Source organism: Arachis ipaensis, chromosome B04, assembly GCF_000816755.2.
Source record: "Arachis ipaensis cultivar K30076 chromosome B04, Araip1.1, whole genome shotgun sequence".
In the NCBI taxonomy this organism is placed as follows: Eukaryota; Viridiplantae; Streptophyta; class Magnoliopsida; order Fabales; family Fabaceae; genus Arachis; species Arachis ipaensis.
The window spans coordinates 110,903,684-110,921,069 of record NC_029788.2 but is presented as its reverse complement, the minus strand read 5'-3'; the positions used below and the strand labels follow the sequence as shown (position 1 = coordinate 110,921,069).

The following is a 17,386-nucleotide window of genomic DNA, read 5'->3' as shown; positions in this document are numbered from 1 at the left end:
AAATAACCTAAAATCATAATGTAATTTATTTTTAAAAAATTAATCAAGCATTATTGTTAATTATGAAATAACCTAAAATTATAATACATTTTATTTTAAAGAAACAATCAACCATTAACATCAATAAATAAAAATTATCGTCAAAATGCTTTGATTTAAAAAATATGAGAGGTTAATTAATTACTATTCATTATTAATAATATATCGATTATATCAAAAAATAAAAATATAATTATCTGTGTTTACATCATTAGAAGAATTAGCATCACAAATAGAATTTTACCATAAAAAAAGAGTAAAATTGCATATATATAGTGAATTTAAAAAATAAAGATCGTTAAGTAATTAAGATTTTTTTGAAATAAATAGTAAAAAAGAAATAAACATTATAAACTATATTCTTTCATAAGTAACCCTTTTAAGTTGTAGGTTATGTTTGGCATGATTTATTTGTATATCATTTAAATTGGCATTATTTTTATAATGATCATTTATTCTTAATAATTGATAGAGTTTTTGATACCTTACAATAATTATCTATAAAGAAGAAACATATATATTCTGAAAAGTTATTAAATAAATTTATTCTTTTTGCCCTATTTTTATATTAAAAAAATTTTTGTTCCGTCCTTTTTTAACTATTATCATGTTATTATAATTGTTAAATAATATTGGAAAAAAATCTTTAAAAATAGAAATAATGATGACACTTTGAATAATTAATCTAATAGAATTAAACTTAAATGAATAAGATGATTTAATTAATTATACAGATAATAGTATATGATGGTTTCAGTGGCTAAGAGAAGGGGGGTTGAATCTTAGCCCCTTTTTGACTTGGTAACTCTTGCTGGTCCTTAAATTCACTTCTGGAGACTTTTTTGGTTTTTGTCTCGTCCCTAGCCACGAGAATTTTCTTTTTATCTCGTGACCCGGCACGAGATATTTTCAGTTTTATCTCCTGTGCAGCAGAAATCAGAAATGGAGTAGAAGAGAGAGAAAATTACACCCAGATATATCCTGGTTCAGCTGCTAAGTGCAGTGCAGCCTACATCCAGTCTCCATCACAAATATGATAGAATTTCACTATAACCATTCTTGATTACAGACACCAATTCTCCCTAGGAACTACCCTTCCTATCTGGGACAAGTCCAGAATCTAATCCCAATCTGAACTTAACTTGGTCACTGCCAAGCTTTCAACTGTAAAGTGCTAACCCAACTTAGAAGGGGATTCCCACAGAATCATGATACACAACATAGATGCACAAAGGAACTCTAAGGACATCTATGGCTTTTTCTTTTAATTTTTCACTCTCTGCCTTTTTCCGCTCTATGACTTTTTCATACAAACCTCACTGTTTGCCTTTTTCCATGAGACTCAAGACATGACAAAATTAAACAGAAAAATACAAGACAGAATACATTGAAGGAGAAGAACTTCTGTTAGCTTAGGTAGCTCTGAGAACTCTGTGCCTTGCACTCTCATTCCTTGAATCAAACCCTGACTGTTCACCCTTACTTATAGGGAGAAGCCTTCAAGGTTGAAACCAAAATGAACCAAGCCAATCTTCTTCTTCTTCAAACAGAACCGGTTCGGCCAGAGAGAGAGAAGAGATAACTCATGCAAAACCCAACATGCAATTACCTCTAGTCCTTTCTTGGTCACCACTCTTCACCAATCCGAGCCCTTCATCTCTTCCTTGCTCTCCAAGATGAACTTCTGGCCCTTGATGCTTCATGATGATGATAGCTTCATCTGCTCCAATCTCTGCCTCCTCCATCACGTAGCCACTGTAGCTACCTCCTGTGACGTTAGAGCAGAATCAGAGACAAGCCATCTTCTCCAAGATTCTTCTTCTCTGTTGGTCGAGATCTTCTTCTTTTTGGGTATGAGGAGCCCGAGATTACCTCACCAAATCTTACCATTCTTGGTGAGAATCTCAGCCACTACATACTTTTGGTTTGCTTTTTCTTGCCATCATTTTGATGGTCTTTAGGCGTGCTTCTTCTTCTCTATGATAGCTTGCTATAGCTTCCATGGTTTGTTGTGTAATAACCGAAAGAGAAGAGAAAAGATGAGAGAGAGAGAAGAGTTTTGGAAGAAAAGCAATTGAATGAGTTTAATCAAATTAATTGAAAATAACTTGCTTTTACTTCCCTGAGTGGCGTGTAGTATTAATGCCATCAATCATGTCAATAACACTCTCTCTCATAGTTCCCATGCATTTATTAACTTCACTTTAATGAGATTTGAATTCCATCATATGGTGAAGCATGAGATCCGTTGGAAGCATGAAACCTTGCTTTCTTTGCTTAATGAGTTCGGACCAAGCCTTGGTCTATTAGCAAAGATTATAATTGGGCCTTGTAGTAAAAACAATTCAATCTGGCCCAAAAATATTCAGCCACTAGGATCAAAAGTAGTTTTATATCAATGCTGAATATATTTTTTTTAATCAAATTGGGCTTGCTGTATATTTCTTTTATTTTCGGTCCAAGCGGAACCTGCATTACAAAAATTAATTTAATCAACATATATGAATTAATATTTTAACAATTAATCACATTAATAATGTTTAGTCATCACAAATATTAATTTAGAGTTTTTCAAACTCATTAATCTCCCCCTTGATGACAAACATTATTAAAAATGAAATGGAAAGAAATTAAAGATTGAAGTATAGAATACTCCCTTTGAATTTTTTGAATTTCTCCCCCTTTCTAATTGTCACATGGCTCCCCTTTATTGTATGCTATTTTACCAAGGGAAGCTTTTATACCTGTAACAATTTTATCAAGCCTAAGGCAACAATGTTATTCAACATATTCAAGATGTAATGTTAAATGACTTGATTTATGAGCAGAATTGAATGATAATCAAAACTCATTTGTTATCAATAATTTGATTTTCTGCTCAATCATACATACACAAACAAGTTGATGTTTCCTGAATATTTTCTAATCAAATCAAGGCAGATTGATCATAGCAAAAAATAATTTTCTGATGATTCATGATCATCTCAAACCATAGTAAATTTCATATTTCTCAACTTAAAGGAAATGCCAAAAATAAATCCAAAATAGCAATCATTATATCAAGGTAATACAAATGCATCACAGTTATAATCAACCAAGCATTTTATCAAGAAAAACATCAATCAGCAGCATTCACAGTATAAAACAAATGCATTATCAACATGCATTATCAAGCATCAAGTGTATCATTTCAAAAAGGGTTATCATGAATTCTCAAAAGAATTTCATCCCCTGTTTTCCAGTTTCCATGTCCCCTGTTTTTCAGTTTCAATTTTCAGAATTATTTCTCCCCCTTTTGGCATCAAGGGGCACCTGCAAAAAGAATTTGATATAGCAAACAAAGTACCCAAAATATTTCCAAAAAGTATCCACAGAGTATCACAGAGTTATAGGACTAACAATATCCAAACAAACAAAACAGAGTAGCAAATTGAGTCTAATCGTGCCAATATCAAAACACTAAAAGAAACAGATTAATCATCAGATAAATTAGGATCAGGTTCCTCAGCCCCTGCTTCACTACCCAACTCCTCCTCAAGACTTTCCAGCATCAGACCGACTCTATCTTTGCATTTCTTCCAAGCCGACTCATTTTCATAAGCTAGTTTGCGTGCCGACTTATGGAATTGTACCATGAGCTCTGACATGTTTGAAAATTCTGTGAGAGTTTCTTTGATAAATTCAGTTGCCTTGGAGGATTCTGGCCTACTTTCAAAATCATCATCAGAAGCCACAGATTTCTTTCCATTGGTTCCTTTAACAGCGCCGCCTCCTTTGATCATGGACACTTTATTTTCTACAGCCTCATTCAGAAGATCAACTTTAAAGTATTCAAAAATACTGGTTAAAAACATACCATAGGGCAGATTTGCCTTTTTGGTGCTTTTAACCGATTCCCACATATGTCGGATCATAAGATAACCAAAAGATAGAAGAGTAGATGTAACAAGTGCAAAAATGATGAGAGAGTCAGAGAGTGTTACTCTATTATGGGAGCTGCTTTGAGGAGTCAAAATATGGGTGATGATCCGATGAAGCAATGAGTTGGTGGGACCAAGGGCTTTGTGGGTAGGGGTAGTTCCATCCAAGCCAGAGAGATTCTCACAGATATGTTGAAGAACAACCTTATAGGTGACGCCGACTTGTGAGTCCCACCTTTCGGCCATGTATGCTCTCGGCCCTTCCTCTTTGTATCCCAAGGCCGTTCCAATGGTTGCAGTGTCAAGAGTGATATGAACCCTCTTCACATACGAGTGAATGGTGCCATCAATCAATCTCATGTTGGCATAGAATTCACGAACAAGACCGGGGTACACTGGTTTTTGGATGTGGAGTAATGGAGTCCATTGGAGCAGTTCAAAGAGAGAGGATACATTTATCCCTTTGTTGGTGAGAGAATCAAGGTTGACCAGATAGGTTGCACAGAGATGACACTTTTCCATAACCTCTTTGTGGAATTCATATGAAGCACATGAATTGAATCTGGCAGGGTCATAGTGAGAATGTGTTTTGCTGAATTTGTTCTTAAAATCCAAAGATTTCAGGTTTGAGGGTTCCTTGGTGTTGTGCAGAGTGAAACCTTTGGACTTCTGAGCACTCTTCCCTAGTGTGGCTTTCTTCGTTGGAGATGGTGATGGAGATGGAATGGGTGATGTGTGAGATTCCTCCTCTTCCTCCACAGGAACTCTTTCTTTCTTATTCCTTGAAGAGGTTTTCGTTGCAATGACCTTCCTTCTCATGGTGTCAGTTTGTTTTGAGGGAGGTGAGGGAGAGGATGATGATGTAGAGTGGATGTGAATGTGGGTATGAGATTGTGGTGTGAACGGTTTTTGAGAGAAGATAAGACGTTCGCTTTTCCTAGGGGCAGTTTTCTTTTTCATGGTAGTGAAAATGGAGAAGTGGAAGATGAGGGGTTTGAATAGGAACCGAGATGGAGTGAGGGAGGAGGGAGGTTAGGGGAGCATTACAAGTGGAGTGGAGAGAGAAATGGAGGGAATTAAATGACTATTAAGTGGCGGTTAATACCCAAGGAGTTTCTCTTTTATTTGAAACCCATTGAAAAGTGGTTTCCTAGAATCAAGGGATTAGGTGAAGAGAAGGATTAGATTTGACAATAACCACTTCCAATAAGATTTGATGAGACAACAAAAAGAGATTGTGATTTACATAGAGGGGAACTAACAAAACGGTCAGAGTGGGGTCAAGGAAATTTGGTGGGGCCCATGAAAATTAATTTTGGCGCTGTCTCCCCCTTGATCACAACCCTACCAACACACTCTTATTTTTATCTCGTCCATTCCTACGAGACAAAACTGAGCAGAATCAGAAATTTCACAGATTATCAATAGAACTTAAATCAAACATTCCCAAACTTTTTCTTAATGAGCAGAAACTGTCTTCACAGAGGAGTTTTGTAAAAATATCAGCAAGTTGGTCTTCAGATTTTACAAATTGAATATCAATAGTACCCCTTTGCACATTTTCTCTTATGAAATGATATTTAATTTCAATGTGCTTGGTTCTTGAGTGCAGAACAGGATTTTTTGAAATGTTTATAGCACTCATATTATCGCAAAATAAGGGGATACTATCGATCTTTAATTTATAATCTTCCAACTGCGTTTTTAACTAAATCAATTGTGAACAACATGCAGATGCAGAAATATATTCGGCTTCAGCTGTGGATAGAGCCACTGTGGCTTACTTTTTGCTTGACCATATGTTAAGTGAACTTCCTAGGAAGCAACACATGCTGGATGTGCTCCGTCTATCCACCCTATCTCCCGCAAAATCTGCATCACAAAACCCTACTGCACAAAAATCATCAGTTTTAGGATACCACAGACCATAATCACTTGTTCCCTTAATATATCTAATGATGTGCTTAACGGCTGAAAGATGGGATTCCTTTGGGTGAGATTGAAACCTTGAGCATACACCCACACTTTTGACAATATTCGGTCTAGAGGAAGTAGGATACATAAGTGAACCTATCATTCCTCTATACCTTGTTTCATCCACATCTTTGCCATTATCATCCTTTTCAAGTTTTGTATTTGGATGCATAGGTGTTCTCATTGGTTTGGAACTTTCTAAGCCAAATTTCTTTATTAACTCTTTAGCATACTTTCCTTGGTGAATAAAAGTACCACTAGGAGTTTGTTTAATTTGGAGGCCAAGAAAGAAAGTTAGCTCTCCCATTAAACTCATCTCAAACTCAATAGTCATGAGTTTTCCAAACTCTTCACACAAGGACTCATTGGCCGATCCAAACACAATATCATCAACATAAACTTGAACAAGGAGTATATCATCATTAAATGCTTTAATGAATAAAGTAGTGTCGGTTGTACCCCTTTGAAATTGATTTTCCAACAAGAAGGCACTAAGCCTTTCATACCAAGCTCTTGGAGCTTGCCTAAGGCCATAAAGGGCCTTTGATAATTTGAAAACATGATTTGGGAAATCTTTATGTTCAAAACCGGGGGATTGTGCCACATACACCTCTCTATCAATAAAGCCATTAAGGAAAGCGCATTTAACATCCATTTGAAACATTTTGAAACCTTTATGGGCAGCATAGGCAAGAAGCAACCTAATTGCTTCCATTATAGCTACCGAAGCAAAAGACTCATCAAAATCTATACTCTCTTATTGATCATAACCTTGAGCCACTAATCTATTCTTGTTACGAACAACTTGTCCATCCTCACCAAGTTTATTTTTAAAGACCCACTTAGTACCCGTAACTTTCTTACCATCCGGATGAGGTACTAGTGTCTAAACCTCATTCTTGTCAAATTGTGCAAGCTCTTCTTGCATTGCTTTGACCCATGATGGATCTTCAAGAGCTTGTTTCACATTGTTGGGCTCCATTTGTGACAAGAGAGAAAAGTTGCTTAGTTTGGATTGCCTTTTGGTTGAAGATCTTGTTGTAACACCTTGAGAGGGGTCACCAATGATGAAGTCATGAGGATAACCCCTCATGGACTTCCATTCTCTAAGCTTCCAGATAGGTGTTGAGCTTTGATGAGCTTCTGGTGGTCTCACTGTTTCAGTTTCTCGTGCCTGCTCAGGAGACAAAATGGAAATGTCTCCTCCAATCTGACGAGACAAAACTGGACTGGCAGATTCTTCATTTTGAGCAGATTTAGGATTTTCTTTATTTGTTCCAGCTTCTTCACAATCTGAATCATTATCTATCACAGTACTGGGAATTAAGTTAGCATCACAAAAAGTAACATGTATGGATTCCTCTATGGTCCTATGTTCTTTGAGATAAATCCTATAGGCCTTGCTAGTGGTGGAATATCCAACAAACATTCCTTCATAAGATTTTGGATCAAATTTGCCAAGGTTTTCTTTATTGTTAAGTACAAAGCATTTGCATCCAAAAACATGAAAATACTTAAGATTTGGAGGGGTTCCTTTCCATAACTCATAAGATGTTTTCTTCAACCCTTTTCTAATAATTGTCCTATTCAAAATGTAGCATGCTGTATTTACAGCTTCAGCCCATAGAAATTTTGGAATTTCATTATCACAAATCATGGCCCTAGTCATCTTTTGAAGGCTTCTATTCCTTCTCTCAACTACCCCATTTTGTTGAGGGGTTCTAGGGCATGAAAAATTATGAGCAATTCCAAAGTCATCACAGAATTTTTCAAAGTCTTGGTTTTCAAATTCTCTTCCATGATCACTTCTCAAATGGGCAATTTTTAAATCTTTTTCATTTTGAATTTTCTTACAAAGGGTTGAAAAGGCATGAAAGACATCATTTTTATGAGAAAGAAAAAGTACCCAACCAAATCTAGAGTAATCATCTACCACTACAAGACTATAGTGTTTACCCCCTAAACTTTGAGTTCTTGTTGGACCAAAAAGATCAATATGTAACATTTCTAATGGCCTTTTGGTTGAGATTCCATCTTTTGATTTAAAAGAAGATTTTACTTGTTTGCCCAATTGGCAAGCATCACAAGTAAGATCCTTATCAAACTTGATATTTGGAATTCCTCTAACCAAATTTTTCTTGACTAGTTTAGAAATTTGGTACATGCTAGCATGACCCAACTTTCTATGCCATAGCCATTTTTCAGATTCAAGAGAAGTAAAACATGTTACATTTTGTTCTTTCAAGTCTTCAAAGGTCAATCCATACACATTATTGCATCTTTTGGCTTCAAATAAAACATCCCCAGTTTTCTCACAAACAACCAAACATACAAATTTTCTAAAAATAACTTCAAATCCTAAATCACACAATTGGCTTACACTAAGTAAGTTATGCTTTAAACCATTTACAAGAAGAATATCATTTATACAAGATGAGAAGCTTTTACCAACTTTCCCAACAGCCACAATCTTTCCTTTAGCATCGTCACCGAAAGTGACAAATCCTCCATCATATTCATCAAGCTTTATTAAGAAGGTTGTCTTTCTGGTCATATGCCTAGAGCATCCGCTGTCCATATACCACATATTCTCCTTCCGTTTGGATGCTAGGCACACCTGATCTATGTGATCTGCCATGAGACATGGTTGTGACTTAGTTTCGGATTCTTCATCATCGTCTGAGTCATTCTCCAAGTCCTCCCATGTAGCCATCAGTCCCTTTTCTTCCCTCTTTTCGGCTTCTCCTCTTTCTTCAACTTAGGGCAGTCAGATTTGAAATGCCCAGCTTCTTTACAATTGTAACACGTCACTTTGCTAAGATCTTTCTTCAGTTTTCTTGAGCTACTTCCTTTGCCTTTCTCGCTGAACTTCACTATTTTCCTGAATTTTTTGGCAAACAACACAAACTCATTTTCAGAGGAATTATCACTGGATTCATCATCCAGGGGGTTAGTCACAGAAGAAAAAGCAATTCCTTTCTTTTTTGAATCTTTTATCCAAGGTTCTGCGAAGCAGAATTATTTTCAGCATTATTATTCCTAGGTAGGTCTTGGTTGATACTTTCTTCCATACCTAAATATTACCAGCAATCCAACCCAATAATCTCAACTCTCAAGTTAACAGCAAATGAACAAACAACATCCAAATTCCAAAATCAGAGTATACAAGCATGAAGCAACATCTCAGGTTCAAAAAATTCAGAATTCAATTCACAAAATCATCTCTCAAAATTAGAGTATACAAAACCAGAGTTCACAATGACAAAATCACAAAATCATGTCACAAAATCAGAGTTCACACTATCAGATTTTACAAAATCAGAATTCACAAAATCAATTCATATTTCATCACAGTTTCATGACTTCATCATAGTTCAGTCAGTTCACTCATAAGTCATAACAGTTTCAGAGACTCAGCGTTTCATCAAAATTCTTTGTTCACAGAGTTCACAGAGTATCAGATTTCATCACAAAATCATGTTCATAACTAAATTAAAAAATAAAAATTACCTGGAAATGAGGACTTCAGTTCTTCAACGCTGCTGAGTGCTGACGCTTCTCTATTGCTTTCTCTCAGAGGCAGACGCTGACGGCGAAGTGGCTGAGGGCGCTGACCGTGCTGACGCTGCTGAGGGCGCGACGCTGCTGAGGGCGCGACGGAGGTTGGTGCGTTGAGTGCTTCAGGCGTTCTGTCTCTCACAGTGGTGGCCGGTGGGTCGTGGTGGGTCGTGGCCTCGTGGCCTCGTCGGTGTTGTGCTGTGGGAGTGGGAGTGTGGGACTGGGACGCTGGAGGCTGGAGTGAAGGCGAAGCACGAAGTGACGAAGGAGAAAAGGGAATTAGGGTTCCTACATTGCAAAACGACGACGTTTTGCTGGCAGCTTAAAAAACCGGCCGGGTCCCTGTTCGGTTCGACCGACCGGTAACCGGCCGGTTCGTCGGTTCAATGCCGGTTATCAAATTCTGCGGTTTTCTTTGTTGACCAAACCACTTTAGTGTCCGGTTCACGGTTCGACCAGTTCGACCGGTCGGTTCGAACCGGTTTTCAGAACATTGCTTTTTTCAAATAGGTGTTTTCAAAAGCAAGTAAGTTCCTTCTCAAGTCATCACAAGTCATGGAATCTAAACTACTGCTCTCAGAAATAATTATTGCTTTAGTTTCCCACTCTTTTGTGAGACATCTCAACACTCTTCTCACAAGCACAGAATCAGGATACGTTATTCCCATAGCATCCAAGCCAACAATGATGATGTTGAACCGTTCGAACAGTTCATCAATATATTCTCCTTCCTTCATTGCAAACATTTCATACTATCTGTTTAACATATCTATCCGGGTCTTATTCACAATGGTGGTTCCTTCATGAGTGATTTGAAGTTTTTCCCAGATTTTCTTTGCCGCTGTGCATCGTGATATCCGTCGGTATTCCTCGAAGCTGATAGCACAGTTAGTAAGTTGACAGCCTTGGCATTGAGCTCCACTTTTTTTCTGTCTTCTTCGGTCCAGCTTGCTTCGGGTTTGAGAGAGACTACTCCTTCAGCACTTGTGGTGGTTGGAAATTGAGGACCTTCCAAGATGATTTTCCAAAGTCTGTAATCCACTGCTTGCACAAAGATCTTCATTCTCTCCTTCCAATAGGTATAATTTTTCCCATTGAAAAGAGGAGGTCTGTTGCTTGACTGTCCTTCGGTCAGGTTGTAGGATACCAGATTTGAGCCACTATTTTCTGCCATCTGGATCTTTTTTCCAAGCTGCAAAGCTTGATCTCTTTGAGACCAAGCTCTGATACCAATTGATGGTTTCAGTGGCTAAGAGAAGGGGGGGTTGAATATTAGCCCCTTTTTGACTTGGTAACTCTTGCTGGTCCTTAAATTCACTTTTGGAGACCTTTTTGGTTTTTGTCTCGTCCCTAGCCACGAGACTTTTCTTTTTATCTCATGACCCGGCACGAGATATTTTCAGTTTTATCTCCTGTGCAGCAGAAATCAGAAATGGAGTAGAAGAGAGAGAAAATTACACCCAGATATATTCTCGTTCAGCTGCTAAGTGCAGTACAGCCTACATCTAGTCTCCATCACAAATATGATGGAATTTCACTATAACCATTCTTGATTACAGACACCAATTCTCCCTAGGAACTACCCTTCCTATCTAGGATAAGTCCAGAATCTAATCCCAATCTGAACTTGACTTGGTCACTGCCAAGCTTTCAACTATAAAGTGCTAACCCAACTTACAAGGGGATTCCTACAGAATCATGATACACAACATAGATGCACAAAGGAACTCTAAGGACATCTATGGCTTTTTCTTTTAATTTTTCACTCTCTGTCTTTTTCCGCTCTATGACTTTTTCATACAAACCTCACTGTTTGCCTTTTTCCATGAGACTCAAGACATGACAAAATTAAACAGAAAAATACAAGACAGAATACATTGAAGGAGAAAAACTTCTGTTAGCTTAGATAGCTCTGAGAACTCTGTGCCTTGCACTCTCACTCCTTGAATCAAACCCTGACTGTTCACCGTTACTTATAGGGAGAAGCCTTCAAGGTTGAAACCAAAATAAACCAAGCCAATCTTCTTCTTCTTCAAACAGAACCGGTTCGGCCAGAGAGAGAGAAGAGATAACTCATGCAAAATCCAACATGCAATTACCTCTAGTCCTTTCTTGGTCACCACTCTTCACCAATCCGAGCCCTTCATCTCTTCCTTGCTCTCCAAGATGAACTTCTGGCCCTTGATGCTTCATGATGATGATAGCTTCATCTGCTCCAATCTCTGCTTCCTCCATCACGTAGCCACTGTAGCTACCTCCTGTGACGTTAGAGCAGAATCAGAGACAAGCCATCTTCTCCAAGATTCTTCTTCTCTGTTGGCCGATATCTTCTTCTTTTTGGGTATGAGGAGCCCGAGATTACCTCACCAAATCTTACCATTCTTGGTGAGAATCTCAGCCACTACATACTTTTGGTTTGTTTTTTCTTGCCATCATTTTGATGGTCTTTAGGCGTGCTTCTTCTTCTCTATGGTAGCTTGCTATAGCTTCCATGGTTTGCTGTGTAATGACCGAAAGAGAAGAGAAAAGATGAGAGAGAGAGAAGAGTTTTGGAAGAAAAGCAATTGAATGAGTTTAATCAAATTAATTGAAAATAACTTGCTTTTACTTCCCTGAGTGGCGTGTAGTATTAATGCCATCAATCATGTCAATGACACTCTCTCTCATAGTTCCCATGCATTTATTAACTTCACTTTAATGAGATTTGAATTCTATCATATGGTAAAGCATGAGATCCGTTAAAAGCATGAAACATTGCTTTCTTTGCTTAATGAGTTCGGACCAAGCCTTGGTCTATTAGCAAAAATTATAATTGGGCCTTGTAGTAAAAACAATTCAATCTGGCCCAAAAATATTTAGCCACTAGGATCAAAAGTAGTTTTATATCAATGCTGAATATTTTTTTTAATCAAATTGGGCTTGCTGTATATTTCTTTTATTTTCGGCCCAAGCAGAACCTGCATTGCAAAAATTAATTTAATCAACATATATGAATTAATATTTGAGAAAAGAGAAGGAATAAGTAAAAAACACATTATGATTTCGTATAAATAGATGACATTGAAAAAAAATAAACTAATTAAATTAATTCATATATTTTGTTATCATATTTATTATTTACTAAAATAATTTGATATTTACTCCAATCAAATCAAATCAAATCAAATAATTAATATAATTAACTAAATTAATAATTGGTATAATTAATTGTGAAATTTGAATGTCTAATCAAATTAATTAATTGATATCATTAATTAGTTATAATTGATTTACTTTACAAATTTAAATAAAATAAATTGAGAAACACTCTCAGAAGTATGTCACGTCAGCTCCATCATTAAGTATAGAAATCCAATTTTTATATAATAGAATAGATAATTAATAAATATAAAGTACGATAACTTTTGACTCGTTTAAATTGATTTTTATTTGTTCCCAAATATTTTAAACAAGCAATGTGTATGTCAAAGGTAAAAAAAAATATTAAGTTAACAAATTATTTTTGTAATGAAAAGTTGGCTTTTTATCAATGTTCTGAAAACCGGTTCGAACCGGCTAGTCGAACCGGTCGAACCGTGAACCGGACACTAAAGCGGTTCGGTCAACAAAGAAAACCGCAGAATTTGATAACCGGCATTGAACCGACAAACCGGCCAGTTACCGGTCGGTCGAACCGAACCGGGACCCGGCCGGTTTTTTAAGCTGCCAGCAAAACGTCGTCGTTTTGCAATGTGGGAACCCTAATTCCCTTTTCTCCTTCGTCACTTCGTGCTTCGCCTTCACTCCAGCCTCCAGCGTCCCAGTCCCACACTCCCACTCCCACAGCACAACACCGACGAGGCCACGAGGCCACGACCCACCACGACCCACCGGCCACCACTGTGAGAGACAGAACGCCTGAAGCACTCAACGCACCAACCTCCGTCGCGCCCTCAGCAGCGTCGCCCTCAGCAGGAACCTGAGATGTTGTTTGTATACTCTGATTTTGGAATTTGGATGTTGTTTGTTCATTTGCTGTGAACTTGAGAGTTGAGATTATTGGGTTGGTTGCTGGTAATATTTAGGTATGGATGAAAGTATCAACCAAGAACTACCTAGGAATAATAATGATAATTCTGCTTCGAATGAACGTTCTCTTCCTCCCGCGAGTAGCGAAAATCAGTCACAAACTTCTAGTGTTAGGGGGAAAATTGATCCTGCTTGGAGATACGTTGCTTTACAGAATATAAATGGAAAGCCGCATTACCAATGCTTATTTTGTTTGAGTACTTTTGGGGGCGGGGGAATTAATAGAATGAAAAAGCATTTGGCGAAGATAGGTGGAGACATAAAGAAGTGTTCTAAGGTCCCGTATGATGTAGAAAAACAAATGGAGGGTTTGTTGAAAGAGATTCAAAAAAGTAAAACTAGTAAAAGGAAAGTAAGTTTCAACGAAGAGGGTACCGATGAGTGTGAGGATGCAATTGATGAAGCAATAGCGCAAGAGGAACAACAAACTCCGAGTCAGTTACCAACTAAGGAGGTTGTTGGAGGCGATCCAAAAAAGAAAGCAAAAATCATTATTCCTCCTATGTTTGCACCAAGAACAACTCCGGGAAGTCAACCAAGTCTGAAAAGCGTGTTTCAAAACAAAGAGGCGCTTCATGAAGTTGATAAGCGAGTGGCTAGATGGCTTTTGGATTGTAGGATTCCTTTCAATGCGGTTATGTCACCTTTTTTTCAAGATATGTTGGATGGTGTAGCTGGCTTTGGGCCTGGTTATAAAGGTCCTTCTTACGACTCTTTGAGGGTTAATTTATTAGCCGATCTCAAAAGGGAGTGTCAAATGGTTGTTGATAGCTATAGGTCTGCTTGGAAAGAAACTGGATGTACTCTCATGGCTGATGGTTGGACAGATCAAAGGCAAAGAACATTGATTAATTTTTTGGTTTATTGTTCGAAAGGGTTGTGCTTTGTGAAATCTGTAGATGCCTCAAGTATGGTTAAAAATGCTTCAAGCTTGTGTGACTTGTTTTCAGAGATGATTGAATGGATTGGACCTGATAATGTTGTTCATGTAGTGACCGATAATGCTGCGAATTATGTTGCTGCTGGTAGGCTTATTAATAAGAAATTTGAAAATATTCACTGGTCACCTTGTGCTGCTCATTGCTTGAATCTTATTCTAAAAGATATAAGCAGCATGCCAAATATTTCTAGCCTTGCAACACGTGCTTCGAAGATTACCGTGTTTGTATATAATCATACGGTGTTCTTGTCCTGGCTAAGACAAAAAGAGGATTGGAGGGAGATTGTTCGTCCAGGTGCAACTCGTTTTGCCACTGTCTTCCTCACATTGATGAGTATCTTTGAGCACAAATCGGAATTACAACAATTGGTTGTTGATACACACTTTACCGGACACAAATTAGGAAGGAGTGCTAATGGGAGAGCTGTGAGTGCAATTATCCTAGACAATAAATTTTGGGATGATTGTTTTACTGTATGCCAAATTGTGAGTCCGTTGATTAAATTGCTGAGGTTGGTAGATGCCGATGATAAACCATCATTGGGAATTGTTTATGAAGGTATGCTGAGGTCAGAAAATGGAATCAAAGAAATGTTCAAGCATAGGAAGAGTGCATATCAACCTTACACAGAGATTATCAACTCAAGATGGGACAAACATTTGAAAAAAAATCTTCACGCAGCAGCCTATTTCTTGAATCCTGATTGCTTTTTTTCTGAAAATGAGGGTTAACTTATTAGCCGATCTCAAAAGGGAGTGTCAAATGGTTGTTGATAGCTATAGGTCTGCTTGGAAAGAAACTGGATGTACTCTCATGGCTGATGGTTGGACAGATCAAAGGCAAAGAACATTGATTAATTTTTTGGTTTATTGTTCGAAAGGGTTGTGCTTTGTGAAATCTGTAGATGCCTCAAGTATGGTTAAAAATGCTTCTAGCTTGTGTGACTTGTTTTCAGAGGTGATTGAATGGATTGGACCTGATAATGTTGTTCATGTAGTGACCGATAATGCTGCGAATTATGTTGCTGCTGGTAGGCTTATTAATAAGAAATTTGAAAATATTCACTGGTCACCTTGTGCTGCTCATTGCTTGAATCTTATTCTAAAAGATATAAGCAGCATGCTACATATTTCTAGCCTTGCAACACGTGCTTCGAAGATTACCGTGTTTGTATATAATCATACAGTGTTCTTGTCCTGGCTAAGACAAAAAGAGGATTGGAGGGAGATTGTTCGTCCTGGTGCAACTCGTTTTGCCACTGTCTTCCTCACATTGATGAGTATCTTTGAGCGCAAATCGGAATTACAACAATTGGTTGTTGATACACACTTTACCGGACACAAATTAGGAAGGAGTGCTAATGGGAGAGCTGTGAGTGCAATTATCCTAGACAATAAATTTTGGGATGATTGTTTTACTGTATGCCAAATTGTGAGTCCGTTGATTAAATTGCTGAGGTTGGTAGATGCCGATGATAAACCATCATTGGGAATTGTTTATGAAGGTATGCTGAGGTCAGAAAATGGAATCAAAGAAATGTTCAAGCATAGGAAGAGTGCATATCAACCTTACACAGAGATTATCAACTCAAGATGGGACAAACATTTGAAAAAAAATCTTCACGCAGCAGCCTATTTCTTGAATCCTGATTGCTTTTTTTCTGAAAATTATAGAGAATCACCTGATGTCATGCGAGCTTTACTTGATCTTGTTACATTGCATTGCAAGGTTAATAATTTAGATTCAGTTGAGGCAATGAAAGAAATACACTTATATAGAGATCGAAAGGAAAGCTTTGATAGGCCTGAAGCTGTTCCAGCTGCAAAAAAACTTCAACCTGGTAATAATATCTGTTTGATAATAAGCTTTAGTTATTTACTTATTTTATGTTTTGATTTCCTTAATTTGATAACTAATACTTGAGATATGGGATTGTAATTTATAGATGAATGGTGGAGGTTATTTGGTAGTTCTGCTCCATGTTTACAAAAAATGGCAGTTCGCATTCTTAGCCAAGCATCTGCTTCTTCAGAGTGTGAAAGGAATTGGAGTCTTTTTGATCAAATTCATACAGCAAGAAGGAATAGATTGGAGCATGATAGGCTAAGTGATATTGTGTATGTTACATATAATTTGCGTCTTAAATCCAGGTAATTTATATTTCATCCTTTCATTTCATATCATTAGATTTTGTATAGCTAATATACTAGGCTTATTATATATTGTATTTAATTTGTTAGGAATGAAAGAAAAAAAAGAAAGCAAAAGTCCCAATATGATCCAATCGATATTGAAACTATTGATAAGGTTGATTTTTGGGTGACGGAAGAGGTTGTTGAAAAAGAGCCTGATCTTCCAAGTAATATTGAAGACTTGCTTGGTGAGTATTATAGTTTATTAAACATATAATAAATTACAATAGCTTTGATCTTTAATTTATTGATAATGTGTTATATTTTCTTAGATGAGATTGATGCTGATTTAGATTAAGGTGGTGGTGGTGGTAGTACTAGTACATTTTATGCTGCACCACTTGCTTTTTCTGGTCCAAGTAGTGGAAATGAAGGTGATGAAATCAATGACGCAAATCTGCAACAAATTATGGAGGATTTTGATGGTTGATGACAAATTTGGCTCATTTTGATGCTGCTATGTTATGTTTGGTTGTTTGTTTGTTGACTTTTGAACTTTGAATTTGTATTTGAATGAGATTATAACATTTGGTTTATGTAGTACTTTTAATTTGAATGATATTTTCAAGTTTAGATTAGACTATAATTATATTTTTATGTGCTTATTTATATTTTATTTATTATTTTATTATAAAACGATTTTTACGGTTCAACCACGATCAAACCGGTTGAACCTATGAACCAGTGAACCAGT

General features: G+C 37.1%; 2 protein-coding genes and 2 long non-coding RNA genes across 4 annotated transcripts in view; 3 read left to right on the top strand and 1 right to left on the bottom strand.

Moving 5' to 3' along the window:
- Window positions 1-9,986, bottom strand: part of LOC110271194 — a 23,102-nt gene extending 13,116 nt beyond the window's left edge. The window contains exon 1 of the long non-coding RNA XR_002361617.1: window positions 9,444-9,986. This is a non-coding gene — a long non-coding RNA (uncharacterized LOC110271194). The remainder of the gene's footprint in view (window positions 1-9,443) is intronic.
- Window positions 13,558-15,231, top strand: LOC110271566. Its single transcript, XM_021122549.1, has one exon. It carries the CDS (start codon window positions 13,558-13,560, stop codon window positions 15,229-15,231), a length of 1,674 nt encoding a protein of 557 aa, XP_020978208.1.
- On the top strand, window positions 15,263-16,654 carry LOC110271565. The gene is made up of 2 exons (XM_021122547.1): window positions 15,263-16,340; window positions 16,446-16,654. The coding sequence occupies exons 1-2, from the start codon at window positions 15,263-15,265 to the stop codon at window positions 16,652-16,654; spliced, it is 1,287 nt and encodes a 428-aa protein (XP_020978206.1).
- LOC110271193 lies at window positions 16,721-17,228 on the top strand. Its single transcript, XR_002361615.1, has 2 exons — window positions 16,721-16,880; window positions 16,965-17,228. It is a non-coding gene; the product is annotated as an uncharacterized LOC110271193 (long non-coding RNA).

Bases quoted from the DNA above. Each gene is read 5' to 3' on its own strand.
- LOC110271565 (XM_021122547.1), top strand. From the start codon at position 15,263: ATGGTTGTTGATAGCTATAGGTCTGCTTGGAAAGAAACTGGATGTACT. The intron at 16,341-16,445 runs GTAATAATATCT...TGTAATTTATAG, and splicing joins TGCAAAAAAACTTCAACCTG to ATGAATGGTGGAGGTTATTT.
- LOC110271566 (XM_021122549.1), top strand. From the start codon at position 13,558: ATGGATGAAAGTATCAACCAAGAACTACCTAGGAATAATAATGATAAT.